At 53.5% G+C, this 27,786-nt stretch overlaps 5 protein-coding genes across 5 annotated transcripts; 3 read left to right on the top strand and 2 right to left on the bottom strand.

Moving 5' to 3' along the window:
• Positions 1-471: 471 nt before the first annotated feature.
• Positions 472-10,000, top strand: COCSUDRAFT_39376 (hypothetical protein; the record flags this gene model as incomplete). Its single annotated transcript, XM_005652293.1, has 16 exons — positions 472-606; positions 978-1,156; positions 1,408-1,497; positions 1,770-1,935; positions 2,255-3,976; positions 4,211-4,353; positions 4,777-4,846; positions 5,522-5,674; positions 5,987-6,094; positions 6,473-6,574; positions 6,861-6,935; positions 7,193-7,330; positions 7,750-7,877; positions 8,451-8,602; positions 9,327-9,439; positions 9,836-10,000. 16 exons carry the CDS (start codon positions 472-474, stop codon positions 9,998-10,000), a joined length of 3,639 nt encoding a protein of 1,212 aa, XP_005652350.1.
• Positions 10,001-11,496: 1,496 nt separating this feature from the next.
• On the top strand, positions 11,497-14,946 carry COCSUDRAFT_32113 (hypothetical protein). Its single transcript, XM_005652292.1, has 4 exons — positions 11,497-11,624; positions 12,449-12,640; positions 13,053-13,201; positions 13,711-14,946. The coding sequence occupies exons 1-4, from the start codon at positions 11,540-11,542 to the stop codon at positions 13,903-13,905; spliced, it is 621 nt and encodes a 206-aa protein (XP_005652349.1). The 5' UTR covers positions 11,497-11,539; the 3' UTR covers positions 13,906-14,946.
• Positions 14,947-15,309: 363 nt separating this feature from the next.
• On the bottom strand, positions 15,310-17,503 carry COCSUDRAFT_55786 (hypothetical protein; the record flags this gene model as incomplete). Its single annotated transcript, XM_005652291.1, has 6 exons — positions 15,310-15,387; positions 16,126-16,205; positions 16,519-16,570; positions 16,800-16,859; positions 17,065-17,099; positions 17,485-17,503. The coding sequence occupies 6 exons, from the start codon at positions 17,501-17,503 to the stop codon at positions 15,310-15,312; spliced, it is 324 nt and encodes a 107-aa protein (XP_005652348.1).
• A 433-nt stretch (positions 17,504-17,936) lies between these two features.
• Positions 17,937-20,871, top strand: COCSUDRAFT_64395 (CCT-domain-containing protein; the record flags this gene model as incomplete). Its single annotated transcript, XM_005652290.1, has 6 exons — positions 17,937-18,338; positions 18,650-18,808; positions 19,149-19,236; positions 19,573-19,697; positions 20,056-20,216; positions 20,694-20,871. The coding sequence occupies 6 exons, from the start codon at positions 17,937-17,939 to the stop codon at positions 20,869-20,871; spliced, it is 1,113 nt and encodes a 370-aa protein (XP_005652347.1).
• Positions 20,872-23,088: 2,217 nt separating this feature from the next.
• On the bottom strand, positions 23,089-27,647 carry COCSUDRAFT_26908 (cyclophilin-type peptidyl-prolyl cis-trans isomerase; the record flags this gene model as incomplete). Its single annotated transcript, XM_005652289.1, has 10 exons — positions 23,089-23,795; positions 24,331-24,457; positions 24,971-25,077; positions 25,338-25,373; positions 25,703-25,825; positions 26,117-26,251; positions 26,588-26,657; positions 26,955-27,068; positions 27,211-27,359; positions 27,504-27,647. The coding sequence occupies 10 exons, from the start codon at positions 27,645-27,647 to the stop codon at positions 23,646-23,648; spliced, it is 1,155 nt and encodes a 384-aa protein (XP_005652346.1). The 3' UTR covers positions 23,089-23,645.
• Positions 27,648-27,786: the final 139 nt, after the last annotated feature.

Here is a 27,786-nt window from a genome sequence, read left to right as displayed (position 1 = left end):
AAGATCCTGCATTACAGCCGCTGCGGCAGTGTCTTCGATAAGTTCTTCTAAGGAAACCCAAAAACCTCTGAACCGTGAAGCATCGCACTGCGTGGACGAAGACTTCTGCACACTCCTGATATGTCGATGCATATCGTCTGGCTGCTGCACCATCTGAAACAATAGTTGACGATCGGAGGAGCGCAACGTCCACAGTATTGTTTTTACCGACAGCGGCTGTTCAACGTTGAGACTTGAGCCACCCTTTGCAAGATGAGACTTCTTCTTGCTCCTTCGTCTCAACATCGTCTGTCCTCTCGTCCTTTGTACTTTAGAAATTTAATGACCCAGTGGAGTGGGGTAATTGTGACTGTGCACTTTCGGATTGGATTTGCTTGCTGAAGCTTCTGTGCATGCAGTACACATCAATTCAACTCTTGTACGGTGACTCTGAAGTGTGGAAGTTTTGCAATAATTACAATTCCATTGGGCATGAGTCTCTCGGACTACAGCAGCGACGATAGCTTAGAGGAGGAGCCTCCCATCGCCGTCGAAGCCATAAAAGGCGTCGCGAGGAGCGCAAGGACTGGCGGCCCGTCATCGATGAATACGTCCAGTAGATCCATGGTGAAAGCTCTCCGCTTTCTCCGCTCCATGAGCGATACAAAGGCGTTTGGTAGCACTCGCTGAAGAGCTTTACAGTTGCACACATGGAGCAGATTTCCCCTGACAATTTCCGCTAGGAATTCCTTCAAGACATGATCTTTAGCAAAGGATTATTCTGGAATTGCATGGGCAGCCTCACATATGGTTGCTGGTCTGGATCGCGCATTGAGCCACAGCCTGCGTCATTCATGGCATCTTATGCCAATGCAGATATTTATCGTTTTGGCATCAGACATAAGTAGTTCTGATTTCACCCCCGCTTTCTTCCTGCCCTGAGGTCATAAGAGCTTCCACCAGTCCTAGAACTGACTGGGACGTGATGGATTGCGCAGGCAGGTGCCGCTCTGGCAGGGCTGGCGCTTGCAGGCATCACAGCAGGCACCCTGCTGTTCAGGAAGTACCTCAAGACTAGCCGCGCAGATGCCAAGGAACTGGAAGGGGAGGTCCAAGGCAAGGATGGGGCAGATGCAGGCGACAGGAAGGAGCTCAGGCGCAAGCGCCCTGTGGGAGGGTGAGCGAAACTCCGACACAAACTCCATCTCCTATACTTTAGCGCAAGCCTTATGCTGCCCCTGCATTGCCAGCAGCGTTGGCTCTGTGCAGCCGTTAGTTGCATGCATGCTGGAGCACAAATGCACGATATGCCATAAAGAAACATGTGGCACACCGGCGCATCGTCCTGCCAGGCACACAACCAACTAGTCATCAATCGATGTGGCAACGCATGTTGCATGACTAATGGCATGGTGATGTGATGTGCAGGGACATCAAGGAGAGCCCGAGGCAGTCAGCGCCCTTCATGGCAAGGACCGAGTCCACCTCTTCTGTGGGACCCCTCCGCAAGCAGCCAAGGTCAGCTTTGCTCCCTGGCCCGGATTTTTTTCTCTCTGGACGTTTCTTCATTCATTGCAAAGAGCTGTGGAACAGCAGAAACAGAAGATTCTACCATAATCATCAGATGACACCCTGAGCGGGATCCAAAAGGAGCAAAGGATGCATGCTGCTCATGCATATCCAATGCTTGCAATGTCATCAGTGCATTTCTTGGTAGGAAAAGTTCCTTAAGAGGCCGGAACTGGAACTCTGGCACCGTGGGACTGAAACTATGTTTTTACTTTGCGCAGGAGGGACACGTCCGAGGACTCTGAGGGAGGCGATGCAATGGGAGCCAGCCCCAAGGGGGGGACACCTAGTGGCCACCGCAGATCCCTACGCAAGAACCCCTCAACCAACGGCCGCCACCGCCGGCCGCCGCGCCGCGCCGCAGGCCCCTCCGGCAACTCACCCGCGGTGCGTTCTGATTTTTTTTTTCAAAGGTTTGCAAGGTATGGCGGGGTGCGGTATAAAGACTGAGCCACGGTTGGTTGGGTCTTGCATCAATCTGGCGAGGCCATGAAGGGGTAGGAAATGTGGCAGCAACACCTGTATCTTGTGTGCAGATGCACCTTGCCGCTGGCAGAAACAGCGCATCAAAATAATGATGATTACCAAGCCACCATCCTTGCAAACCGGCACTCTACTGTCTCTAAAGCTGTGCTTGAGGCTGCAGTTGAGCTGCGAGTTGTATTGTGCAAGCATGCATGTTGATGTCCCTTTATTTCTGTTGCAGGGCACCGGCAGCGAGTCGGAGAGCAACCGGGGCGGGCCGGCAGCTTCCGCCAAGCGAGAAGCCGCCGTGCAGCCGCCGCCGGCCGCCGCCGCGCCGGCCGCCGCTGCGGCTGCGCCGGCCGGTGACGCTAGAGCGGCGCCGGAGAAAGCCGGCTCCGCGGCTGCCACCGATCTCATGGCCAAGTACCGCGGAAGCCAGCCATCAGCTGCGGCGCCGCAGGAGTCAAGCAAGAGCTCGTCAAAGAGCGGCGAGAATGTGCATAAGACCGAGAGCTTTCCAGATCTGGTTCTGCCGACGATCAGCCCCACTGTGCAGCTGTCTCTGGACACCTTCACGGCCGAGATGGACGTGCTCGAGCAGGCAATCGAGGCAGCAGGGAACACTACACCACAGGCAGATCAAATATCGCCAGCAGCAAAGCCGCAGGAGGAAGGAAAGCCTGTTGCCAAGGGCGCAGATGCCAAGAATGGCAGCGCAGCAGCTGCAGAGGGAGGAAAGGGGGCGGCTGCTACTGGCAAACACAGCAAGGAGGAGAAAGAGGCAGCTCCGAAGGATGCCAGCAAGGAGGAGAGCACTGGCAAGGCTGCAAAGGACGTTGCGAAGCTGGGAGGGGCATTGAAGGAGGGCCCTGACAGCAAAGTGACGGGAGGCTGCACCAGTGCAGCGGCTGCAGGGGAGGAGGGATCACCTGCCGACAGAGAGGCCGAGGACCGCGTGGCCGCACTCCAGGAGGAGATCGACGCGCAGGACGACCTGCCGGCCGCAAAAGACCTGGTGTCCCCCGCTGCGGCCGAGACCGAGACCGCCCCGGCCGCAGGCGGGTCAAGGCCCGCTGCAGAGGCAGCCAAGTCGGAAGGGGGTAAGTCTGCTGATGGCAGCGGCAAGCCCAAGGAGGCAGCGGGAAAGGGAGCTGCGGCCAAGACAGGCGGCAAAGCAGCAGAGCATGAGAGCGGAATCAAGGCGACGGTGAAGCAAGAGGAGCCTGAAAAGGGTGTGGATGAAAAAGGCGCCGCCGCCGGAGAGACAGTGTCAGAGGGATCAGGGGAGGGAGCTGCTGCGTCAGGAAAGGGAGCCGAGGGGGCTTTAAGCGGCGCGCTGAGCGCGGAGCCGTCGCTGCTGCCGGACGGCCGCGCGGCGGCCGAGGGGAACGACGCGTTGGGGGAGGCGGCCAGATTAGACCTCTCGTCGGCCGAGGCCGACGCCGTCAGCCGCGCCGTCACGGACGCCGCCGAGCAGCCGTCTGACGGCGATGCCTCCGCCGTGACGAAGCCGGCCGGTGGTGATGCCTCTGCCGGCGGCCTTGGAGAGGAGAGAAGCACCGAGGAGAAGGACGGCGGTGAGGCTCAGGGGAAGGGGGAGACAGAGGAGCCTGCGGGCAAGAGCAAAGGTGGCACCAAGGGAGGGAAGAAGCCACAGGATAGTGAGGCGGCAACGGAGGCAGGAATCAACACCGCCGAAGCAAAGGAGCCGCAGCAGGATCCTGCTGCTTCTGAGGCGGATGTGGCCTCAGCAAACGGCACAGATCACAGTGCTGAGCAGGAGAGCACAGCCGAGAAAGCTGAGCCGCATGCAGCGCCTGAGGCCAGCAAGCCAGGGGCCAAGGGTAGTGCGAACGAAGGCAAAGGGGACAGCAGTGAGGGAAAGGTGCCGGAGGGTGATGCCAAGCCGGCGCCTGCATTCGACCCCCTTGGCATGGATGAAATGGTGGATGACTCAGCAGAGGTGTGTCTCATCTACAGCTGCCCAAATTTTGAATTGCCAGACTGTATCGCTTGCAAAAGATGGCGCTTCAGATCACCAAGGAGATGTACTCTACACAAGCGTCACGTTTTCAATATAACTCGTGTGGAATTCTGGTGAAGCTCAGCATCAAGTTGGCTTCTGGTCCTCTTGGTCGATACCCGCGGGCAGATTGCGTTGAGACTGGTTGCAGAGGTGTCTTTGCTGCATCTGCAGGTGCCAGCGCAGAAGGAGGCCGGCAACGGGCACCTGCAGGAGGAGGAGCGGGGCGCAGCCGACGATGAGCAGCCTCGGAACCAGGCCGAGAGCAACGTGGCGCTCAACCTGGCAGTAGCACTTCGCATCATCAGCGAAAAGGGGTGAGCTGGCAATGCTGGCATGCCTTTGTGCACCTTGCTAATGGGTTTTCTCTTGCTTGATGTAGTTGCCACCGTGGTGCCACTGTTTTGATCGGAGGAAGAGGGATCCGAAATGTGTTGTCTTTGGTGATTGAAAGCTTCGTTGCGGTTTGCTGTGTTAGAAGAAGCGTGCCACGCATCATGCATGCCGCACTGGGGGCATTTGATTGAAACCATAAGCCCCTGGCAATTATGTCACTTGTTCTGCCTTGAAAGGCGGATAGCCTCACAGCTGCTTCAGATGAGCTTCTGCATTCCAGCTGGACATTGTGCCTACCTGATCATGGCCTGAGGGTATTACCTGATCAGAAACATGCAAATTATTCACCTGATTAGGATCAGATATGAGCACTTACCTAAAATCCTGTCTGCATGCCTGATCAGGAACCTGGCGGCGGCCGAGCGCACGCTGCAGAAGTCGCTGGGCGCCGTGCGGGAGGACAGCGCCGGAACGGTGCGGCCACATCCTTAATAAAGCACTCAACAAAAGTGCACCTGAAATACACTTTCCCTTTATGCACAAATAGCGGTAAACAGCAGAATGGCTCACCACACTATGCGGCCAAGCACTGACAATCCACGAGCGGTGCATCGGCTGGACCCAAACATTTGTGGTGTCTTTGTTGTGTAAGAGCCAGGCCAACCTTTATATCCCTGCCTTTCTCACAAGTTGCTCTCATATTTAGCAGTTCAAGCTGGCGCCTTTAGGGAAGCTGGCTCGCATTGGTCAGAGTCATTAACCCTCCGTCCCGCACCCTGCAGCCATTTTTGCATTGAAGCGGAATCCACAAGACATGACATTTGAACTGAAGGAAGGAAGGAAGGAAATTACAAATCAACTCCAGCCGCCCAGGGCTGATTGGATGTACTGACAGCATCCAAGTGATCAAAACAATCCATGACAAAGTGTGCAACACTGACAATATCTAACTGCCACATGAACTGTTGCATGGTCTGAATGGCAGCACCAAACAAAGCAGGATATTGGTCCCGAATGGACTGCACAGCAGGGCACTCAAAAACCAGATGGCGCTCATCCCCAAAGCTGAGTAGGTGTAGTATGGGGCGACCTCATGAGTCATAGCTTGTAAGTTCGCATTAGCTAAGTGGGTGGGGAATATTGTCACAGGTGCGGCCACAGTTCCGGTCCCGGCTGGCCGGCACGCTGGCCGACGTGATTGCGCGCGCCGAGCAGACGGCCGGCCTCGGAGGAAAAGCAAAAAAGGAGAATTCTGCCGGACGGAGTGCGGAGATTGTTGAACTGCTGACGTACGCATTCGAGGTGAGGGTTTCCTACCTGTATCATTCGCTTTTATCATTGGAGAGTTACCCAAATCTTGACAATCTGTACCCCTGGCCTCGTGCATCAAGTTCCCATCCATAGAAGGACGGCTTTTGTTCATGTATGGGTTGAGGATTGCTGTGGGCTATGAATATCAACAGTGTCAACTTTGATAGCAGAAAGATCTTTGCCTTTTTTGTGGGGCAGTGTCTCGCTGTATGCAGCCACAGACAAGCACCAAATAGAACAAAGCTGAAATTATTGCCCCCAGGTGCAACACGAGGAGTAAAAAGTCTTTCTTTGGCTGTGCAGGCGTCCAAGGAGACGGGTGACGGCAGTTTGCGCGCGCGGGAGAGCTGGCGGCTGGGCGCGGCGCTGGCCGAGGCCGAGGACTTTGAGGCCGCGCACGCCCTCTTCCAAGTGCGCACCCTGTCCAGTCAGTCGCATACAGTCAGCCGCATGCAATCAACCCATCTTAAGCTTAGATAGCACCTGGGGCACAGTACTTGTGTGGGAAGCACCCTGCTTCAGGGTTGTCACCTCTAAGGCAAATTCCCAGGCAGGTGCGCACCCAGTCAGCCGCATCCAGTCAGCTGCATCCAGTCAGGCCCTCTGCAGCTTGGATACCACCTGGGGCACACTTATTATGTGGGAGCCGGCCCCGCCACAGGCTTGTCCTCACATCTATCTCTGTGGGAATGAGCCTGGTATATCCAGGCATGTCTTGCCCAAGGGTCGCGGCAAAGCATTCCATTCTCTCATGACGCCAATCAACTGTTGCTGTGTGGGGGTTTTCAGGCCGAGCTGGCGCATTGGGATGAGCGGTGCGGCCCGGCGGATCCGCGCGCGCAGCACTGCCGCACTTGGCTCGCTGACGTCCTCACCAAGCTTGGCCGAAAGGTGCGCGCTTACAGTAACTCCCCTCTTTCCCTCCTTTCCAGACCCCTGCAGGACTTCTTGCCATTCATGACCTTCCAATGCAGTGTGTTGACAGCGCCCTGCGCATGGAGAGATCAGAGACAGGGTGTCAGTTTTTGAGCACGGCAACAACGGGACAGGCAAATGTGATCCGTACATCAGGCAGCACAATTTGAAAAGAAACCTCCCATCCTTTGCGATGCTTCCATCTGCATATGGTGCAAGAGTATCTGGAAGCGCTGATGTGTTGGGCTGTGTGTCATGGCAGGAGGATGCGCAGAAGCTGCTGACAGATGCTGCTGAGGCCCTGGAAAAGGAGGCTGAGAGGGCCGCCTCTTCCAAGGTGACTTTCTGCTGGATCTCTCATGCTTCTTGTTCTCTGCTTTTTCTCATGCAAGAGTGTCTGCCCTGCCTGCAATTAATGGTCTGCTCGCTAGAACAGAGGGATACTATAGTGTTCAGAGCAGTTTGCGAGTGCAGCTTCCTTGCATTAGTGAACGAGAGGTGAAGGGTGGAATGGGGCACTGGTTGCTACACAGAATGAAACGATACCCATGAAGAGAAAGTTGAAAGGGCGTCTTGTGTGCTGTGTGCGTGCAGCCGGAGAAAGCAGGCAGCAGCGCTGTGAAGGAGATGGCAGGCGACGACGGCTCTGAGCTGCCCGGACACGACCTGACACCGGCAGCCGCCGCCAGTGTGACGGCTGCCAAGTGCTATGTCCACTTGGCACAGATGCAGGTGAGGGCACAGGACAATCTCAGCATGAACTTTTCATTCTGCAGCTGCAGCAGTGGTTCTTCAGTGCAGCGACCAACTTTCTGAGGCCCCAAAGAGCAAAACATGAGCCAGATGCCACTGCGGCAGCCACATTCCCTCCTCCTGCCCTGCAGTGAGGGGCAGGTTGATCAAATACTGACGTACTTGCCATTGAATAAACATTTTTTGCTACGATATGGCAAGTTCACCACGGGGTACGACATGAGGCAACCTTCACCTGGGGCTTGCTTGCAGGCGCACCTTGCCTCTCCAGGAACAGCTTGTGTAATTATGATGTTTTTATCATTATTACACAATGATAATAACAGCAATACCATCACTAGCATTAGAGATTCTAATTACAAGAATAGCCTCTGAGTGAAAGTGTGGCGCCTAAGCAGGACGCGGATGAGGAATTCGACGCGGCGGCCGGGAGTGCGCGAAAGGCCGTGGGGATAATGGAGGGTACATTTGGGGAGGGCAGCCCGCGCACTTCCACCGCTTACGGCACCCTCGCCTCCATCCTCAAGTGCGTTCCGTAATCCATCTATCCTTCTTTTGCCCCCGTTCCTGGGATTAGCTGCTTGTCTCATTCCTGTCCTCGCGGCTCTGGGAACTGTGGAGACCGCGGCATGTCGGAGATGATTAGATGAGGCTCACCAAGGCATGCATCATTGGGCAACCCCGCCTCCATCCTCATGTGCAACAGTGCTCCCTCATTCCTGATGTCCTTCATTGTCACAGAGGTGTCCCCTTAAGGCTCTGAGACCTGCGGGGCTGCTCGACACCTCATCCTACATGGTGATGTCATGGCTGCAACCTGTATCTCTAGGTACTAGAAATGGGCACGAGTATTGCCGTGTTGTAGTTGCGCGCATGAGCAGGCACTTATGACATTAGTAAGGCACCTCGGCGCTGGTTGTGACCATTGCATGAGTCGGGGCCACACACGATTGCTGGTACACGACGCATGACTGCCGCATGCGATTGCTGCATGGCAAGGAGGAGGGTTACTCTGTGAGCATTTTCATTTTTGCTTCTGCGTGAACATCTGGCTGTGAACACATTTGTATTGACGGATGCATGCATGCGATTGCTGCAGGCACCAGGGCAAGGAGGAGGGCTTGAGAGAGGCGCTGAAGCTGTACGAGACGCTGCAGCAAATCGCGGAGGAGGTGCACGGACTGCGCAACAGCCACGCGGCCATGGCACACCGCGCAATTGCAGACGTGCACCAGCTGCTCAAGGAGTACGGTGAGCTCCCAATCTATTCTGCTGAGAATGATTTTGGAGGCCTTACTCGTCCAAGATGGCTCAGTGTGCACCAGCTGCTCAAGGAGTATGGTGAGCTCCCAATCTATTTTGCTGAGAATGATTAGAATTTTCTGCGAGACTTACCTACTTAGGATGATCAGAGGTTGATTTGAGTGTCTCTTCTGGAGCCAAGCACCATGACCTGTGCACCTGCTGCTCAAGGAGTACGGTGAGCTCCCAATCGATTTTGCTGAGAATGATTTGGGAGGCCTTACTTGTTAAGGATGGCCCAGTGTGCACCTGCTGCTCAAGGTGCCCAATGAGCTGCCATTTCTTCTATTTTTAATTTGGCAAGTGCACAATGTAGAATTGTGCAAAATGTGTTCCGACGGCTGCAGTTGCTTACGGACAATGGTGAGTGGTTCATCCGATTTGCAAGCAGGCCACAGAGGCGTGGTTCTTTGGTAAGGGTCAGGGGTAGCACATTGAGCTTATGTACAGCACATCCAATAATATAGTGTCAAAGCAGAATTGAAGTCCTAATGTGATAGACCTGCTGCTGCTCGAGGACGACGGTGGGCTGCCGATCCAGCCTTCAAACATCCACAACTTCCCGCCGCTTTTCAGAGGAAAGCTTGCTGTTTTTCATGCCTCCGTCTGGCTGATGTGAGCAAATGTGATTTTCTCACGGGGAGTTGAAGGCGCAACCCTTGGCTCTTTGCAGGCGAGGCTGTGTCACACACGGAGAAGGCTGTCCAGGTGGCAGGCTCCGTGCACGGGCGTGACCACCCAGTCATGGAATCCTACTGGCAGGCAGTCGCAGAGGCCAAGCAGGCGGTGAGCAACCACTTCTCATTTCGCGTTCAGAATGTTCTCTGGCTCATTGTATGTGCTGACAAGCTTGCACACCTCGTATTTGCCCTCCCGCATACATGATCTGCGTGTTCTGTATGTACTCTTGGAAGGCTACAGATCACTTTCTCTGTAGAAATCACTTCACACACTTGCTTGTTCACCGCCATTCATCGGCACGATTTGCGCATGTCATGACTTGGTCACTTATGACGCGTTTTGCTTTCTGGGGATGTCACGAACGCCAAGTTCTGATGATACTCTGCTGAGCCGTCGACTCAATTCTCTCAAATCACTCTACAGGGACCGATGGCTGCCAATTGTAAAGTCAGTAGCTCGTGTGTACAACACGCTGATGCAGCCACTTGCTCTGCGGCACAGGCTGGGGACAAGGACGGAGCCAGGGACGCAAACAGGCAGGCGCTGCGCGTGCGATCCCACTCCCAGCGCGGCGGCCATGGTGCCGCCGGCGGCGGGGGCGGCAGGGGGGCCCGCGGCGGCGGGGGGTCCGGCGGCCGGCGGGGCCGCGGCCGCGGCCGGCGCTGACCTTTCACTCTGTATACTGCGGGGGGTGTAGTCCTGGATGGTGGCGGCCGGGGGGTCCGTGGCAGCGGTGTCCCCAGCGGCCGGCGCGGCCGCGGTTATAGGCCCAGATCTGGCGCAGATATGCGCTCAGCATGATGAGGACTTATAATAGCGAATTCTTTTGAAGGGTTTGAGGGCAGGTTGAAAGCCAAGAGTATAAGCCAGAGAGAGGGCAAGAGGCGGTGGTGCCAAATCTCTTTTGCCATGACCGTCAAGAAGACGTGCCCTTTGCTCAAGAGAGTGATTGCAATAAACAGGACAATTTGCACCTTGCAATGCTGAATAGCCCTTTAAATGACAAAGACAGCGTGATGGCGAAGAGAGCTATGAATATAATGGCCTTTGCAGGGCGAAATGACAATCCCCGGTGATCCTCCAATGTTGCTGATCCAGCGTGTCGGACAAATGCAGGGTTGGGGTGTTTCATTGTTTGCTGGACGCTGTGCATGCTTTGTACAACCTCCTTCATTGAGTGAGCCCCCAGTCTTTAACAGTGAATGCCGGTTTATCTGCACTTGCGCACGCCGCATGATACCAAGTTCCACTTTCCGCTGATGTTGTGAAGGGTACTCATGTGCAGGCTTGCAAATGCAGGTTGCTTGTGACCAAGGTTTTGACAGGCGTTCTAGAAAATGTCAGATCCCTGAGGTACCCCAGAATTTTCAACAGGGAAAAGCTAGTACTACCTTGAATCTAGCCTCCAAGTGGTGCATATTGCCTGAAAAGTCAGGGGAGCCCCTCAGGCTGAGTAACAGCCACGTGGTCTCGGGGCATTGCCCTGATGCCATTTGGCCAAATCTAAATATATCCCGGGGTTGCCCTGAAACCTTGCCCCTGGCCCTGGAGCAGGTAAATCCCTGGTGGGGCTCTGGGGGGTTGTCAAACCCTGCTTCTGACGTCAAGTCGCTGTCTCGAGATCTTCCCGATTGATTGCGGCAAATTGTCCATGACTTCTTTGTAAGCATTTGTGGAGCTTTAAAGGCATTGAAGGCAATTTTGAAGGCATGCATGCAACGCATGGCCACAGCTATGCAGGCCAAACATACATATCAATGGCTCCAGAGATCCGATATGGAGTCCAGGGAACGTTTGCCATGGCCGCCAATGCAGCGGCTGCTGTTAGATGCTAGCGCGTTCGACGCTTCTCTGTAAACGCTTGAAATTCTGCTACAGTTTCTGGTCACTGGCACCTGGAAAGGGTTCCAATACAGGACTCGAGTCCTCGCTGATAATCTTAGCGTGATGAAGTTCTCAGGAGTCCGAGGGGCATGCATCTCTGTGCGGGCAGCACCTGGCATCTCGTACTCTCTGCGTTCTGAGAAGTTCAAGATCGAAGTTACGTACTTTCTCGAGTAATGGGAAGGTGGTCGGGCGTTAAGTACTGAATGCCAGCACGATCGAGACCCGTCTCGGAAGCTGCCGGCACCCTCCAAGCCATCACGACACATCTGTGTGCAAGGGTTCAGATCTGTACACCACTGCGATCACGGAGTAGCAACCATGGGTGCCTGCAAGCCTACGCTCTGTGTCTTGGCAACCGCACTGTGCCTGTCCTACCCCGTCAATGGAATGGACTACATCACAGGTGCGCCTCTAGCAAATTTCCCTCAGCAAGGCTAGGTAGCCTCAGGTTTAAGCAGGCCGATCGAGATAGCTGGTCGTGGTATGCTTGTTAGAGGCACGCAGATAGTGTCGAAGGACCTTTCTGAAACGTAATCCGCACATGCCCATGCTCCCGATCGACCTTTCGGACATCGGTTTCAGCTCCATTCGGCGTGTCTCTGTACACTTTGCATGTAAATGGATGATTAAAAGCTTTCAGGGGCAGCTTATGTCGACCAATCAAGTTTTTCGGTGAACCACTGGGTTCCGAAAGGAGTCCCGGTGACGTCAAGCGGCGGGATCCAAGCCTTTGGTTGTTTGACGGGTTTGCTGGGTACCAAGATGTAAAGTTATAGAGCATGCTACGATCTAGATTGCTACGATCTAAAACCCAGTGCCTGCTTCAAGCAGGCACTGGTTCACGCTTCTTGGAAGCATATAGCCCCATCAGGATCACCATCGTGCAGCACAGCTTCCCTTAGTCATGCTCAAAGCTTTCTGGCACCATCCAGAAGTGCTTTTTTCGACCTCTTACAGAATGGATTACATCAGCACATGCCTTCGTACGCCTTCTAGAAGGCAGCTTACACTACGATCCTGAAGCAGTGTGGATGTCGCCTTGCCTCACCGTCGTGTTGCCCTCACCTGAGCAGCTGACATACTGTAGAAAACAAAGCCTACAACTTGGAGCGCACAGCGGTCGAGAGGGGTTTGTCACAGGGGCGTTTAGTTGTAAGTGTGACACTTTCATTGAAACTTCTAAAGCCAGCAATCTCCAGGATTTTGAATCCTGGAATGTGCTTGCAGGTCAGAGCCACAGGAGGAGCCTGCAGCAGGGGCCAGGAGGCATCACATGTCAGGGGCAGTATCAAAGCGCGCAGTACCGCTGCATGTCTCTAACCAGCCGACCCAACAACTACCAGTTCTGCGTGCGCCTGTGCGACACAAGCCTGGGCCGCAACAGGGACACCAGCGCTGACTCATCCCTGGTCGGCAGCGGTGAGTCCACCCCTTCCTAGAGTGCCCTGTCTACTGCAGGAAACTTTCCATCTGCCCGCCCTAGTTGGCACACGCAGGGCCAGCGCAGCCCACAGTGCCGTCATGCATGCCCGCCAAAATGGCCAAAACACGGGACACTAGAAAGGACTTATGTGCAGAGTGACTCGCTGGGTCAAATCCAGCCGATGTGAGGGTCTGGAAGGTATCAAGCACAAAATGGCCTGCTAAGCTCAGATTCAGCGAAATCCCGACTAAGCAGAAAAACTGCCAACTGTGCTTCTCCAATTTGTCGGGCAGACTTGCAGCAAAAACTGCAGATATCATTCAATGTACCTGTCCCATGAGAGATGGCAAACACTGTGCAAGTCAAATACGCCAACACCAACCAACTCAAATCCTTATTGGTGTGCAGGAGGCAGCGGAAATTCGACTTCTCCGACTCTCGGCGGCAGCGGCGGCTTGGGCGGAGCATCGCTCGGCGGAGCCGGTCTCGGCAGCGGCGGCGGCGGCGGCGCAGGCAGCTGCACTCCCTGCCAGGACACGCAGCAGCAGTGCCAGCAGGTGGGCAGCTCACCTGTAATATCACTGTTTAAAGTGCTAATAATGCTTTATATTGCTTTTACCAGTCAGTAATTTCAAGCCTTCCCTGCCAAGAGGGCAAGGAGGCAGCTGCACCCCGTGATGTTGAGCAGCAATACCAGCAGGTGGGCTCAATCACCTGCAACAGGTCAAGTCACTTCTTGTGATTCTTTTTGACACCCTCGTTGGCCTGTTACACCCCAGTATTTCCTCGACCTCTTTAATCTGAATATCTTTGGTGCACAGAGAAGGAAGGATCTGCGTGTTCAATTCTGTCAAAGGTCCAATTTCCTTATTGTTTCCAAGCTACTCTGCCGAGCGCCCTTTAAGGGCGTCAGCCAGCACACCACCACCAGCCTCATTTTCCAGACTGTTTGAGGATGCAAGCCTGCAGCTGTCTGTGCAGTCACGGCTAGTGAGGTGATCAGCGGAATTTTCTGATCAGCAGCAGATCATTTGCACATCTGAAGCTCTCGCTCGTGCGCACGCAGGGCTCCAGCGGGGGAGGGGTGAGTCAGCAGTACTACCGGCCTTACGTAAATCGTTACTACACCGGCCTCGGCTGCCAGGACACCGGCCCGTTTGTGCGCCCGGCCGGCTTCTCAGCTTCTCCCAGCTCCTCTCCCAGCAGTTCTCCGAGCGGCTCCCCTGGCAGCTCTCCCAGGGCGTCCCCTTCTCCCGCCTAGATGCGCCAAAGGCCCCCGGCCGCGAAGGTGTAACTCCCCCTCCCGTTATCTGTGCACCCCTGGACGTGCGGCGTATATCCCCGGACTCCAAAGTCATGACGAGATCTGACCTGGCATTGCAAAGATGACAAGGAGAAAGGGGCCCACGGCTGGCTTGCTGATCAGGAGTATGGGGCAGTCGGGTGAATGCTGGGTTAGGACCGCAGGTGTGTCTATCTAAAGAAAAACATATGTGGCAGCCCCTGGCGGCTGTGTGACTCACAGCTCAAGCGCCAAAATGCTGACATGCCAGAAGTCTGCTGCTTCCCCGCAGATGCAGCTGTTTCGTTTGTGAGAGGAGAAGCTCATGCTTGCCCTCGCATTACTGGGGTCAGCAGCGGAGGTAGCAGATCTGCTACAAGCCTGTGTGACAGGAAAGTAATCTTTTGACATATTTGTTTGGCTTGTTCAGCGCCAATCGACCTGCATTGCTTTACAGTGCTAGATTGAACACCCTGAGCATTTTAGAGGGCTCAAGCTCACTGGGATTTGATCTGCTGCATGTGTACCCAGCATAAGGACAAACTCGCACAAAATGCAAGGCACACAAATTTGCAATACTGGGGCGGTCTGGGGAATTGCCTGGAGAACAAGGTTGTGAAATAAGTCTGCTTGAAGGTGGTGAACTTTGCATGGCAGCATGAGCGTGCAAACTTCAAATCTTTGTGCATCATGCAAGGTTTGTGTCGGCACACCAAATTTATTCTTGTCACAGCAAGCACTGGCGCGCTCATTTAAAAGTCGGGTCAACTTCTCGTTGGTCAACTGATAATGTATTTGCCTTCGGAAAGCAGATGGGATCAAGGAGGCTGCATGGGTGTGCCTAAATAAACAATTGCTGGAAGTATTCATGTTTGTCTATCATAGTATGGTATGGCGCAGCAATTGCTTAAGCCTTGTTGAATCACTCTTGTAGCAAGGCTAGGACTTTGTCAAGTCGTGATCTCTGAAAATACATTGCAATAGACAACAAAAACGAACTTGTAATATTATTGGGAGTCTAACTTTTCAACGAACGTGAATTGGCGTCTGCCACTGAATTCTGCTTCAGTTTGAACCTCCCGGTACCTTTCCGCTGTCAAGCTTCACACAGAAACAGGACAGACAGCATTTTTCAGTGCAGCACAGGATTTACAAGCAGATACACACGTCCATGCATGCCTTCGCTATTATTTGATACAGGAAGTGCTCCTCCAATGTCTTGCAAAAGGCCACACCACTTGCTGCTCGTTTATCTGGCTGATGTACACTGGGCACAGGTGCAAACTATATTTGTCTTGTTTATGCTGCAGCCCTTCCTTTTTAGTTTTCTGAGGCTCGCACCTATTTGAAGTATGCATATACTTTCGCTGATTTTTTCCCTGGCTATCGCAGCTGGCCATGGCATGTGACCACAACCCGTCGGGATGATGCCCTGTCCCGGTGCTCACACAGCCATATCCCCTGCAAGCCACACCCATGTACATCCCATTCAGCCATTACAGTGCTCAAACCAAGGGCAGGTCTCATGACGATTGCTGCCCTCATAGTTACCCTCACCCGTGATTTTAACAGTCACACATGATGTGATACTGGGAGCGCCCTATGGGAAGACTGTAGGCAAGTGTCTTACCGCAAGAGTTTATGCAAGGTCGCCAGTAAATAAAGTGATTGCATGGCCAAGGATAGAGCTGTTCAGGAATACTTTTAGTGGTGCCCTGAAGCCAATGTGGCTCTTAATAAATTGATCAAGCATGAAAGGAACACTTCAGTGGGGAGTCTCTTGGAAGCAGGCAGCAGCTCACCTCACCCTTCTCTTGGGCGATTCACAAAATGGGCAGTTTTGTGGCGCATAAACTACCTGAGGGTGTCCTTCTTTGAAGCCACCGATTGGGTTCCAGAATTCAACTCAGCCTAGGAAGCCACATCTCATGCCTTTTCGGCAGATGCACGCCCAAAATCTCCGGCTTCAGGAGGAATTTGCTGAATTCTCCAGCTTTTAGCCACTTTTGTGGTTTCTAAAATCTTAACATGGCATATGTTTGTAGCCACATTGGCTTCCACCCAAATGCTCTCCCTCAGACTTCAGAAGGCTTCGTGCTCTTGGCTGCAGTCTCTGTCAGACAGCCGCAGAACTGTAAAGCAATGACAGAGTCACATCCTTACAAGAAACACTGGAGCTGTTGGCTGCTCTGAGCACACCTGCCAGGTGCCGAGGTTGAGGCGTCCTTGGGTGATGGGAATGTCTAGTGAGCAGCCCAGCATGGAGGACTTGGCGTGCGCTGCAAGCAAAGATAGAGCATATTCACTCCATCATGAGTCTCTGTACTGAAGCCTGCTTGCTGAAACAGCACCTCTGCAGGTGCTACTACAGGACAGAGGGAGCAGGCAATGGCTACCAAGCACTCCAGAAGTATGCTGGGTGTACAGCTCACAGGCTGGATGTGAAGAAGACAGCCAGATTAGAATCTTGGGGCAGGCTTTCAAGACAAGTGGAAAGGTGCATTGCTGAAGACCATGTCGATGCCTATTGCAATGTCCAGGTCACAATATAATACACCCCCTTGGGGTGTGTCCCTAGCTTAGGCCACCCACCTGGCATGTCATCATCGCCTTCTGCAGTGTGCACCCAGGGCGCCTTGGGGCCCTGCAAACACCACTCGATGATTGTGCCAGATTAAAGTGAGCCTGGGACATCGATTGGCGGGCAATAAGACACGACAGCGCTCGTCAGACAATGGCTTTCCTGCCACACTCTGGCGCAAGCACATGCAGGGGAGCTCTGAAGAATACTGCATGTTGAAGATCTAGATGCAGTCCCAGCATTACATCAGTGCTGAAGAATAAGGTGGATATTGCTTGGCAAGCAAACTCACCTCGGGGACGACAAGGTTCAGAAAGGTCTCCATGTCTGTGCGCACGTCCGGGTCTGCGTTCTGCGAGTAGAGAGGTCTTCAGCACACCGGCTTCATTGAGGCAAACAACTTGTCTTGAAGCTGTTTTGACTGTTTTTGTTGACAACATATGGATCCATTGCAACGGCATGCGGTATTTAGGAACGAGCGTATCATCCAGACCACTCGATAATCGATGGATGGCTCAAAGGGAGCCAAAGGTTGCAAAGACGCAACTTGTGCACACCTCGTTGATCGTCAGCCCAGCCGAGGTGTGCTGCACTGCAAAAAGCACATCCCGATCTTAAAGCACCATTGTGCAGGTGAAGTCGACAATGCTGCACTGGTACTTGATGGCTGCACAAATGTGCTGTGCAGGGGTGTGCTCTGCAGGTGCTTGTGGCAATCTGAACACTAGCAGCTTTTGGGGCTCACGAAATATGTTGCACATGCCGATGCTGTAGGAGCTCAGCATGGAACTGATCTGCTGCGTCACCTGCGGTATAATTCACGATCATTATAGACATTAAATGTTCCAAATTTTCTCCAAAACGTTAAGGTGCTCGTCACAAAACAAGGCTATAGAACTGCACTAGGAACGGCTGGGAACTAACCTCTCTGGAAACGAGGTGACACCCCCTCTTGCAGGCTTTCAGCGTGATCTCACGCTGCTGGTAGTTCGACATGATGAAAATTTTGGCTGAAATATATCACCCAGATAAAGCGTTTCCGCCCTGCACTTTATGAGCTATTTTTTCTCGTTTTCTGGACCACACCGACCACAATTTGAGACGCTCTCCTCCCAAACTGACCTCGACTAGCACTGTTTTGATCTTGAAGGCACGAAAACTCAAATATTCAAGGAGCTATCTCAAGGAACCTTGTCGTTTCCACGTCAGCGCAATCATCTTCTGTGGGCAGAAGAAAAAGGTAATAATTGCGCTGCAGCTTTGAGAAAAGAAAATCGGGCATTTCGCACAACGCGCTCCCTATCCTCCGACCCAACACCCAAAACTACCTTTGTTTCCGGCAGCGCCGACGGCAACGTCGTGTCGCGCCAAGACCCTCTCGGTGTACACAGCCTTCTCCCTCGCAGTCCCGCAACCCCCAGCAACAGGAATGAAGTGCCAGGCTTGCCAGACCGCGCACGCCCAGGTCTACTGCCAGGAGAGCCAGGCGGCGCTCTGCAAGGGCTGCTCCTACGTGATGGGCGACATCACGCGGTTCCGCCTGTGCGCCCTGTGCGAGTGCCACCCCGCCAAGGTGTTCTGTCACAACGACAATGCCGCCCTGTGCGAGTCCTGCGACGCGGACATCCACCTGTCCAACCCGCTGGCCTTGCGCCATGATCGCGTGCCGCTCGGCCCGCTGGCCTCCGACCTGCCCAAGGTGAGCGCCGGCAGCAGCAGGGGGTGGACAGGCAGGCAGACAGACAGGCGCGGCACCCTTGGAGAGTCAGCACTAGGAGGGTTGCATCTCACGGTGTCCTTTTGGGGGAGCGACTTGCGGGCCTGGGCGCAAGTGGGCAGCTTTTGAGGCTATAGTATAGCGCAAAGTACAGGCGGGGAGCAGTTGAACGGGCGCATTTGCGCGTCTTTGGTCCTGGAAGGGCGTTCCTTTGCAGAGTCATCGAATGGCGGCCTGGCGCCCAGCCGGGCATGAGCCAGCCGAGGAAGAGCGCGTTGACATTAACTTCGGATCAGAATCGACCAGGGGAGGGCAGCACTCGGCTTTGGGCCGGGCAAGAAGTGTTCGTAAGCTGTCCCAGGCGTGCCCCGGGTGTGACAAGGCTTTGGACGTATCTGATGCGCCCGGGTGCTCTGTTTGCGCAGGACCTGTTCGGTCCCACCAACGAGGCCTTCGCTGCCAGCGACACCGACTCCTGCCTGGAGAGGCAGACGCCCTTCGCCCCCAACCACATCGGCGAGTCGGACGCCGATGCAAGCGTGCTGTTCGTGCCTAAGGGCAAGGCGTCGCTCAAGGAATACGACGTGAGCCTCCCTCTGGCCATCTGTCACACTTTTGAACCGTGTCACAACGGTCAAGTCCGCTGTACGACACCAGAAAGGTGCCTTATCCAGAGATGGGAAGCAGATTGGAAGCCAGCACGCTCTTGCACCTTGCTGTGCTTGACCAGTTTGTACGAGCTTTTCTCTTGCTCTTCACCACCTTGATGAATGAAATCTTTTGTGACAGCAGTCATTGTCGGCACACATCAGTTGTGCATCACTATGCTCCTTGCCCTATCCCCTGTTGCCCTGACCAATCTGCTGAACAAAGGGACGTAATTTATGTCATGACACTGAAGAGTATTAGTGCCACACCCTGCAGGTCTTTGATCTGGACAACGCCTTCTTCGGCTCGGACCTGCTGGACTTTGGCGAAGAGTTCTGTCAGGCGCCCAGCTCCCCATCTGATGGTGCGCCGCTGGCCCCTCTACTTTCGGTTGACAGGGGGCACTACATCTGAGTGGTGGACAAAGCACCCCGATTGTATAGCGCATGAAGCAAACCAGCATCCAAATGCCGCCCCGCTTTAGCTTGTGCTGCACTGTTGCACATCTTGTGAACCATGTTACACGCCTGCTGAGAGCAGCAGCCATTGCTGTGGAGGGAGTCAGGTCTGGAGCTTGAGTTTCAAGGCAGTGATACTTCTGCAGCACGATTGTTCGGCCTGTCTCCTTGGATCGCAAGGCCAAAGGTAACGTTCACATGCTCAGAGAAGTCTTGATGCAGGGTGCATTCTGTCTGTGCAGGTGTGGTGCCCACAATGGACATCATGGACAGCTCAGCGTCAAGCAATACCAGCTCGCAGGACTACTCTGCAGCCGCAGAGTCGCCCAACACCCACGCCAAGATGGGCTCTTACTCCTCTCAAGAGGTCAGTAGTTCCTCTCTCAGCTCTGAATTTTCTCGATTCATCCCAGATGCAAGGAGCTGTCTTGCAGCGTGAACAGCACTACACTGACAATTGGTAATGAAGTCAATAGACTTAAGACATAGAGCCTGAATGGAACAGGCAAAAAGCAGCTTCGTCACAGACTCGCAAATCTCGAAGTGATGCTGCATTGTTGGCTTGCTGATATTTAATTCATCTATTTTTATCCTTTGTTTTTGTGTTAGTGGATTCTTGCACGCGCAATTGTCATGCAGCCTGGTTCATCTCGAAGTGCAGCAGCAGGCAGAATGGGCATCTTGAAATTTTGCGCTGATATTTCTGCGGTCTTTTGTGCGTGCAGATGTCAGACAGCCTGTCATACGTGCCAGCCATGCCGACCATTCCCATGGGGTCTCAGGCGATCGGCGCTGGCAGCATCTCACCCCAGGGGAGCTCCTTTGAGATGCCCAGCATCCACCTCGGATCATCCGTCGCTCTCGACCGCGAGGCCCGTGTCATGCGGTGCGCAACCTAAATTTTATATCTTTTGCTTTGATCTGATTGGGACAAAGAATCGAGAAGCGTGCAGGGGCTAGGGTGCGCAGCCGCAACCGCCCAGTTTCCATGGGTTCAAAATTGATGTGAATGAGACAATGAATCAAGAGATTGGGGGTCCTAAGGTGCGCAGCCCACGCTGTTCCTTAACAGAGCTGCAATAAATTAGCGCTCAGACAGGGTTGTCAGGAACAGCCTAGCCAAGAAGTGTTCTGCAGAAAACAGAGAGGGCACTACTTTATGCACGGGAGCGCTGGGGAGTGCCTGTGGTGAAGTTTGCTAATGTGCTCGAGGAAGGGGAGGAGTGGCAATGAAAGTGGTTGCTTTTGTGATGTTCATTTGGCAGGCCTGTGCAGTGCCTGCCATGTTGCAGTGCCTTGTATTGAATTGCTGCCAGAACATGTACAGGGGCTGTTTGCTGAAACGTTGAGTTCAACTGCGCAGGTACCGCGAGAAGCGCAAGCGCCGCACATTCGAGAAGACGATCCGCTACCAGAGCCGCAAGGCCTACGCGGAGGTGCGCCCCAGGATCAAGGGCCGCTTCGCCACCAAGGAGGAGGTAGCTGCCATGAAGGTGGCGGCCGCAGCTTCCGGCACCGCCCTCGTGCCCCTCTGCGCATAATCGCGCCCCCTGCCGATCGCCATATCAACCCCGGAGAAAAAAACACTCACCACCTCTGCCTCGCGCCTGATGCAAGAGACTCTCCTGCGGTCGGCTATCTGTGAGAGACGGGTGCAGAAGGCGCGGGCAGTTCAGGGGTTGAGAAGGGCGCGGCAAGGCATGGCAGTGGGCGGATATATTCCTTTGGCTGAGGGGGGGTCCCTTGGATGTCTAAACTGGCGCCGGGTCCTCCACTCTGGCTTCGAACTGAAATTTGATTTCTTGGGCATCAGGGCGCCAGTGGCTTCTGGTGCGGTGTCTCCCTGGCAGGATTGTGTTGGCTTGACGGCTGGCAGTGTCCAGTGAATGGGAGGCAGGCCCAAACATTTGGGCGGTTCTGGCTTTCTTTGTGGGGCTCTAACACGGGCGTATTCTTTAGGGGCAGCATGTGAGTCAGCGTGAGTTGTGTGTGACTAATTCGAGCGGGCAGAGCATAATGAGCGTGTGTCGCGGCACCAGCGTCATGGGACGGGGCTGTGTGTGTTTTTGCCATCTGCCCTTTTTTCACCCCTAAACCTTCCCTGCAAACCCTAGCGGCTGCAGGGAGGTGTCATATAAGTACAAATTTCACCCGCATAGCTTCTCTTTTTCAAGACCTGGTCTGATCTGCTAGCTTGGGCTCAAGCCCTGACCTGATGTCCTCGCAGCACTTTCGGGGGGTTCAGGCCTCTAGCTAATGAGCGCGAGGGGTTTCACAAAAGGGTTCCAGGGGTCATGAAACTACCCAAGCTGGCAGTCTTGCCGAGGGGAGAGCTTTTATGAGGACAACCATAACAAGGGCCAGTATGGTGCCTTAGTCACCCCTGACAGTGGGTTTCCATCCATGTGTTCAATTTTGCCGTCCTGACTGTATGATATATGAAACCTTATGCAATTTTGAGAGTTGTACTCTACACCGGTCAATTGCTTCAATGATAGCACTGAGAAGATAAAGCTATTATGCAGTAGAAAGCTGCTGGCACTGTTGGTATACTTGCGCTCGTCATCATTTACGCATTTCAGCGGCGGGGCTCGGCCGTGCAAGTACTGGACTTTGGTACTTGAGGATTTTTGACTGAGGGATGGCCCATAACACTGAGCGCCTTGTGGCATACCGTGGGGCAGAGAGAGTGCGGCAGACTAAGTTGGATGCAAGCACGGAGAAAATTTTGCCCTTTCCTGTCTGAGCGGTGGGACTGGGATTGTGAGCTTGCCGGTGCCTTCTCTGCAACTTGTGTGGGCGTCTGGTTTGGGGGACAGATGCCAAGCAGTGAGCATTCATGTGTGTTGACAGACTGTAACTGATCAAATTTAGCACATGGCAATTCATTGTTTTTTTGCTGCGCATGGCATGCCATCATGGGCATAAATCTCTGTTCCCTCACAAGATGTTGAGCTGCAGATCCCTCATGGTCATCTCAACACAGAATTTGAACAGCAACATCATCCCGGGATGCATTGGGGTCAATTGCTGCAGCATGGGACTTCGATTGAAACAGCATTACCAATCGCAAATCAGAGGTAGCCAGCAACTCCAGCAAGAGCAAGGCACTCTTCAGGCTTTTGATTCAAAAGTTTTGAAGCAACTGCAGTGGCGTTGTTGACTGTATTCTAGAACTGGATTCAGATCTGCCAGGGTCAAAGGACTCATGAGGCGATTACACATGTGTAGTACAGCGTTTGACAGGGTTCCTACAAAATCTCAGGCTTACCCATGAGTAGAGCAAGGGCCGGCGGGGGTAGAGCCCCCGCCCACTGCCGCTGTAGTAGCTGAAATACTGGGCCATCCCTGAGCATCATGACAAATTTCACCGGGGAAATGCAGGTATTTCTTGTTTCTGGTCTCTTAAGTGGTGTAAATGTCTGAAAAGTCTGGGGTTTGAATCCCGGATTTCCTTGAGGCACAGCCATGGGGCTTCGGGCGTTACCCTGACGCCACTCTGCCAGATCTCAGCTTTTCCCGGGGCTGCCTTGAACCTTGCCCCTAGCTCTGAACCAATTTGGCCAAATCCCGTTAGGGACCCTGGGGGGCTGTCATACCCTGACATACTGGTTGCTTCAACTACTTCCCTCTGCATGGCATCTGTGGTGCTTCATTGCACTTGTCCAATCAGGTGGCACGGGGACAGCCCTGTCGTCTCTATCAACTCAAGTCAACTGGACTCAAATTCACAATGTCCACATGTTCAAGATTTTATCAACCCAAATCCAAAAATTTCCAACTCCACATGTTTAAGACTCCCAGAGGTCTGCAGCCAGATCACCAGAATCCAAAGCATTGTGGCTTTGGATCCCAGAAGGAACACTTAGTCGCCCTTACTTCTCACTGGCCACGCTTGGCAATCATGCCAGGCATGCTAGTGCGGGCATGCATTTCTGGCATTCGCCAGACAAGACTTGCTTGTCATGCATTACTTCAACAACTGTATCTGCAGTCTAACAGTCTCCCAATCTGTCCTACAGACTCCTGCTAACTAGCTGCTCCCTGCTGCAACTTCTGTCTTGTGCCTTTTGGTGCATTCATTTCAGGGATCATATGCATCCATTCCTAGCGCCAACACAGTGCCCACTGTGAAGACCTCAAGTCTCTGATGCTGCAGCTCCATTGTACGGTCACTGCATGCTCCCCTGCATGTCTCGTTTATGGTCACAGCATGCCCCCGCATACGGGCATTTATGGGTTCCGCCAAACATGCCCCGTACATGGGCAGGTACGGGCTCAGCCAGACACGTCCCGTACACGGGAATTAACGGGCTCAGCCAAACATGCGCGCGTACGTGGCTTTCTCCCGTTTCTGCGCCTCGTCCCGTGTGCGCTTCACCTTGGCGATTTCCAGGTTCACCGCCTTGTCCTCCGGTGAGATCTCGGCTGCGTGCGCCAAATCTGTCAGCGCAGCATTGTAGTCCTGCGCCCAGAATCGCCAGCACAGTCAGAAGAAGCACATGATAAATAAGCTGTTTGGACATCAGTCAATATCTCTCGAAGTAAACAATTCCGGCAGGAATGCGTGGGCACAGGCCCAGTCTCAGGACAGGACAGCTGGGCGGTTGGGAAGTACATGAGCCATCCAGCAGAAAACCCTTGTTTGGCGCTGCGTAGAGTCTCAGGAGAACAATGTCAAGCCAAAGACGTATGGCATCCCTTTGGCCCATTTGGTCCTCCTAGAACCAGCTTGTAGGCATGACGCAAGCGCGTCTCAGAATATTCGGGAGTACATTTGGCGGGGCCAAGGCTCAGTGCTAGCTTAGCATAGGGTGAATAATCATCATCTCTAAAGTCAGTCCTTTTAAATGAAATCCACCTGGTGGGATGAGCATGTCATCAGGTGGATGGTTCCTACTTTAATATGCATTTATATGTATGGCCATAGGACATCTGGCCCTGCGGCCAAATCACCGGCCAAGCATGACTAAGTGTGACTGAGGGTGACTGATGCTCACCTTGAGCGCCAGCTCAGCCTGCGCGCGGCGGAAGAGCGCCTTGGCGTGGCCCGGCACTCGCTCTAAAACACGGCTGCAGTCCACCTTGGCATCCTCCGCTCGCCCCAGCCTCAGCTGCGCTGCAGCCCTGCACCGCCAACAATGAGATTGATACATCTGCCCATGTACTGGCTCAGATGTGCGAGTGCCTCTGTGCCCAAGCCAGGCCAGCAGCACCCACAGAAAGGTGATGGTACTTCTGCTCATGTACTCACTGTCTCACAACAGGCGAGGTCTGCAGTGCCACTGTGCCCGAGCTAGTCCTGCCTTTGCGTTCGTGCCTTTCCCATCACCTGTCTAGTCATTTTGGTTTAATATGTCTGGATGCACTGCAAACCATTCGTGGATTGCCCAGCAAGTTATGAAAGCAACACAGGCACTTCTTCCATGTTGCCTGCCCAACGTACCGGGCAATCAATGTGTCTGATAACATGCCAGAGGACTGGATGTTCTGAGCCACTTTGTGGAACGTGCTCAATCCAATAATTGGCACCAGGTGGCACAACAAGAATCAAGATCTATCACTGCTGAATCAGCGATCCAGATCTGTCCAGCTGTTGGCTTCAAGCAACTTGCTCAGGCTGTCAAAAGATTTGCCCACCTGTTGAGGAGGCAGGGGATGAATGCGTGGCCCAGCGCTGTTATTTCCTCCCCGCTCACATTCGGGCCTTCGGCATTGAAGGACTCTGGGTCCAGGTAATGCATCGCCTGCAGGCAAAAGGGGAGCTTTTATATTACAGCTTGTGTTTACTTCTTAATTCATGATGTAGGGTTGGGGTGTTATTTTTTCATAAAACACGTGCTTCAGGTGTAATGGGGATTGTTTCAGAAGTGAGCCACGTGCACGGAATGCCTGCCATGCAGTGAATGCCAGCGAGGAAGTAGAGGCACAAATAAAAAATTCCCTCCTCTAGAACATTCCAAATGCATGTCTGCGACAATATTTTTACTCCAGTAATCGGCCTCACCTTGTTGTATCTCCTCAGTGCTTCCTCATTTTTTCCCTGCAGCACCAGGGACAGCCTTGGGGTGACATACATTCCAGCTTGAAGCAGATCCGGATTCATGGAGGGTCAATTTCAGTCTACCCAAGACCCCTGTCAGGACCTTTAGTGACATGCTTCTCTGGGCAACAACAGCAATGGTATGGCCCGATGTTTGACAAAGTGCACACACATGAGGACTAGTGAGGCATTGAAAGAACGCCAACATAAACAATGAGCCTCAGGTGGCTCCTGTAGGGCCCTTTATTGTTACTACTGTGCATCGGATCAGGGCAGCTATTTGTGCACAGAGTACTTCTGAGAGTAAATTGTCATGCAGGTGTGCTGACCTGTTTGAAGAGCTCGTTGCCTTTTGCTTTTATGGTTTCTGCGGCAGCCATGCGGAAGGCAGCCTCAGACTGCCCCTCTGGCACCTCTGCATCCTCAGGCCACTCTGGGAACGGGTCCCCCTCCTGCCAGCTCAGCATGACTCTTCAGTCATTGCGCTTGACTAATGAGAAGGATTAGTCATCCACAAATCACGTCGTGCCTGGCGTGCCACAACAGGACACAAGAGGACCAAAAAATCCCCTCTACTCATTAGATGTCCTTCAGGTAGAGACATGCCCAGGACAATCAACTTGCTGAGTTGATGAGGATCTTGCATTGAGGTATGCAGGAAAACCTGACAGTCCCTATTGCTTTGCATGAGCGAGCAGGGGATATTGCATGCATGGCACGGTGGGAGCAGGTATGAGGCGTACCTCCGTCAGGTAGGTGGCAATGGTGGCCAGGTCTGTGTCTGCTGGCAGCTCTCCACAGTCTGCGATCAAACACTCCTGCGCCGGATGCTCCCCTGCCACCTCCACATTCTCCAGCGTCCGCACAGTCCCATGGCCCTGCCAAGAAGGATACCTCAGCGCTGTTCTCACAGAGGATGACTCAATTCCTTCAAGGCTTCACGGTTTTGCAACCAAATTCCCATAGCCTCGCAAAGGATAATCCACTTCTTTCACGGCTTCACATTTGGGAGCCTTCAGTGCATTGCTGCACATCTCAGCCCAGCTGTGGCAAGCTACGTCATGTACTCTGCTCAGGAACATACAGCACTTACAATCAAACTCAAATTTGTTCCGGTATGAACATTTGCTTGCTTGCATGGCTGCTCCTCATGTTCACTACATGCTGGGCTGTCAACAGCATGATTTTGTAGATTGGCGTAGTAGGGACCTCACCTTCAGCACCTGCCCGAACACTACATGCTTCCCATCCAGATGCGGCGTCGGCACAGTTGTTATGAAGAACCTGCACCCCAGCAGAGAAGCAACTCGGCAATACTTACCGTGAGGTCACGCTGACACCAGCAGCTTGACACAATGCCAAGCTGCATGCTCATGTCGGCTGCTGTATTTCACCTTGACAGGCAACATGTGCATTGGCTTCTTCAGGCATGGTGCGCCTGCTTGTGTAAGCTCCAGTGAGCACATTAGAGAGGAGCTTTTGGGCATCCCACATGATACGAAAGCAAGCACACCACACGCGCACTGGCTTGGTCAGGCATGATCTGTCTCGTTTATTATAAGTGACAGCAGGGTGTCTTACTGGGATCCGTTGGTGTTGGGGCCAGCGTTGGCCATGGAGAGCAGTCCTGGACGATCATGCCTCAGCTCAAAATTCTCATCCTCAAACTTCTCTCCATAGATCGACTCCCCTCCCCTGCGCACAGCATCCTAGTACTCAGCTCATATCGTTAACATGGCTGGCTAGACTACACTCCACAGTCGTGACATTTCGGCCGTTGTATCAAATTGATCAAGAGGTTGAGTTGCAAGCTCAGGAATTGTGTGATCTCACTCACGTTCCGTTCTTTGCAGAGAAGTCTCCACCCTGGATCATGAAGCTTTTGATGATTCTATGAAACGGGGTGCCCTTGAACTGCAGCGGCAGATTGGTGGCCACCCCAATGCCAGCTTCTCCCGTGGTCAGCTGCTTGAAGTTTTCAGCAGTCTGATGGCAGAGCAAGCGTCGAGAGTCAGCCGATTGATAAGAAGAACACCAAAGAAACAGATGTTAATATTTTCTTGGAGCGTTACTAATGACCCTCGATCTCTTTGAGACGAAATGATACTGATCAAAGTGGAAGCATCGAACCTTTGGTACAACGTCTTTGAATAATTCAAACACGATCTTGCCAGCAGCATGACCTCCAATACTGACATCGAAGAATACAAGTGGGTTTTCTCGATTCCTGCGCTTGTTCTTTGGTGGCTGTCGCTCTAGCTGTGGATCAGCCATCGGGATTGATGTTACTTTCGCACGGGTCTCGACTTCGGCGCAAGTGAATATTTTATGGAGAAGAAAGAAATTTTCGTTAGTCAACGGATAAGTTTGATCTGTACTCCTGGGAATGCAGAGTTTCATGCCACGAGCATGC

Source organism: Coccomyxa subellipsoidea, assembly GCF_000258705.1.
Source record: "Coccomyxa subellipsoidea C-169, whole genome shotgun sequence".
NCBI classification, from domain to species: domain Eukaryota; kingdom Viridiplantae; phylum Chlorophyta; class Trebouxiophyceae; family Coccomyxaceae; genus Coccomyxa; species Coccomyxa subellipsoidea.
This window is presented reverse-complemented; position numbering and strand designations above follow the sequence as displayed.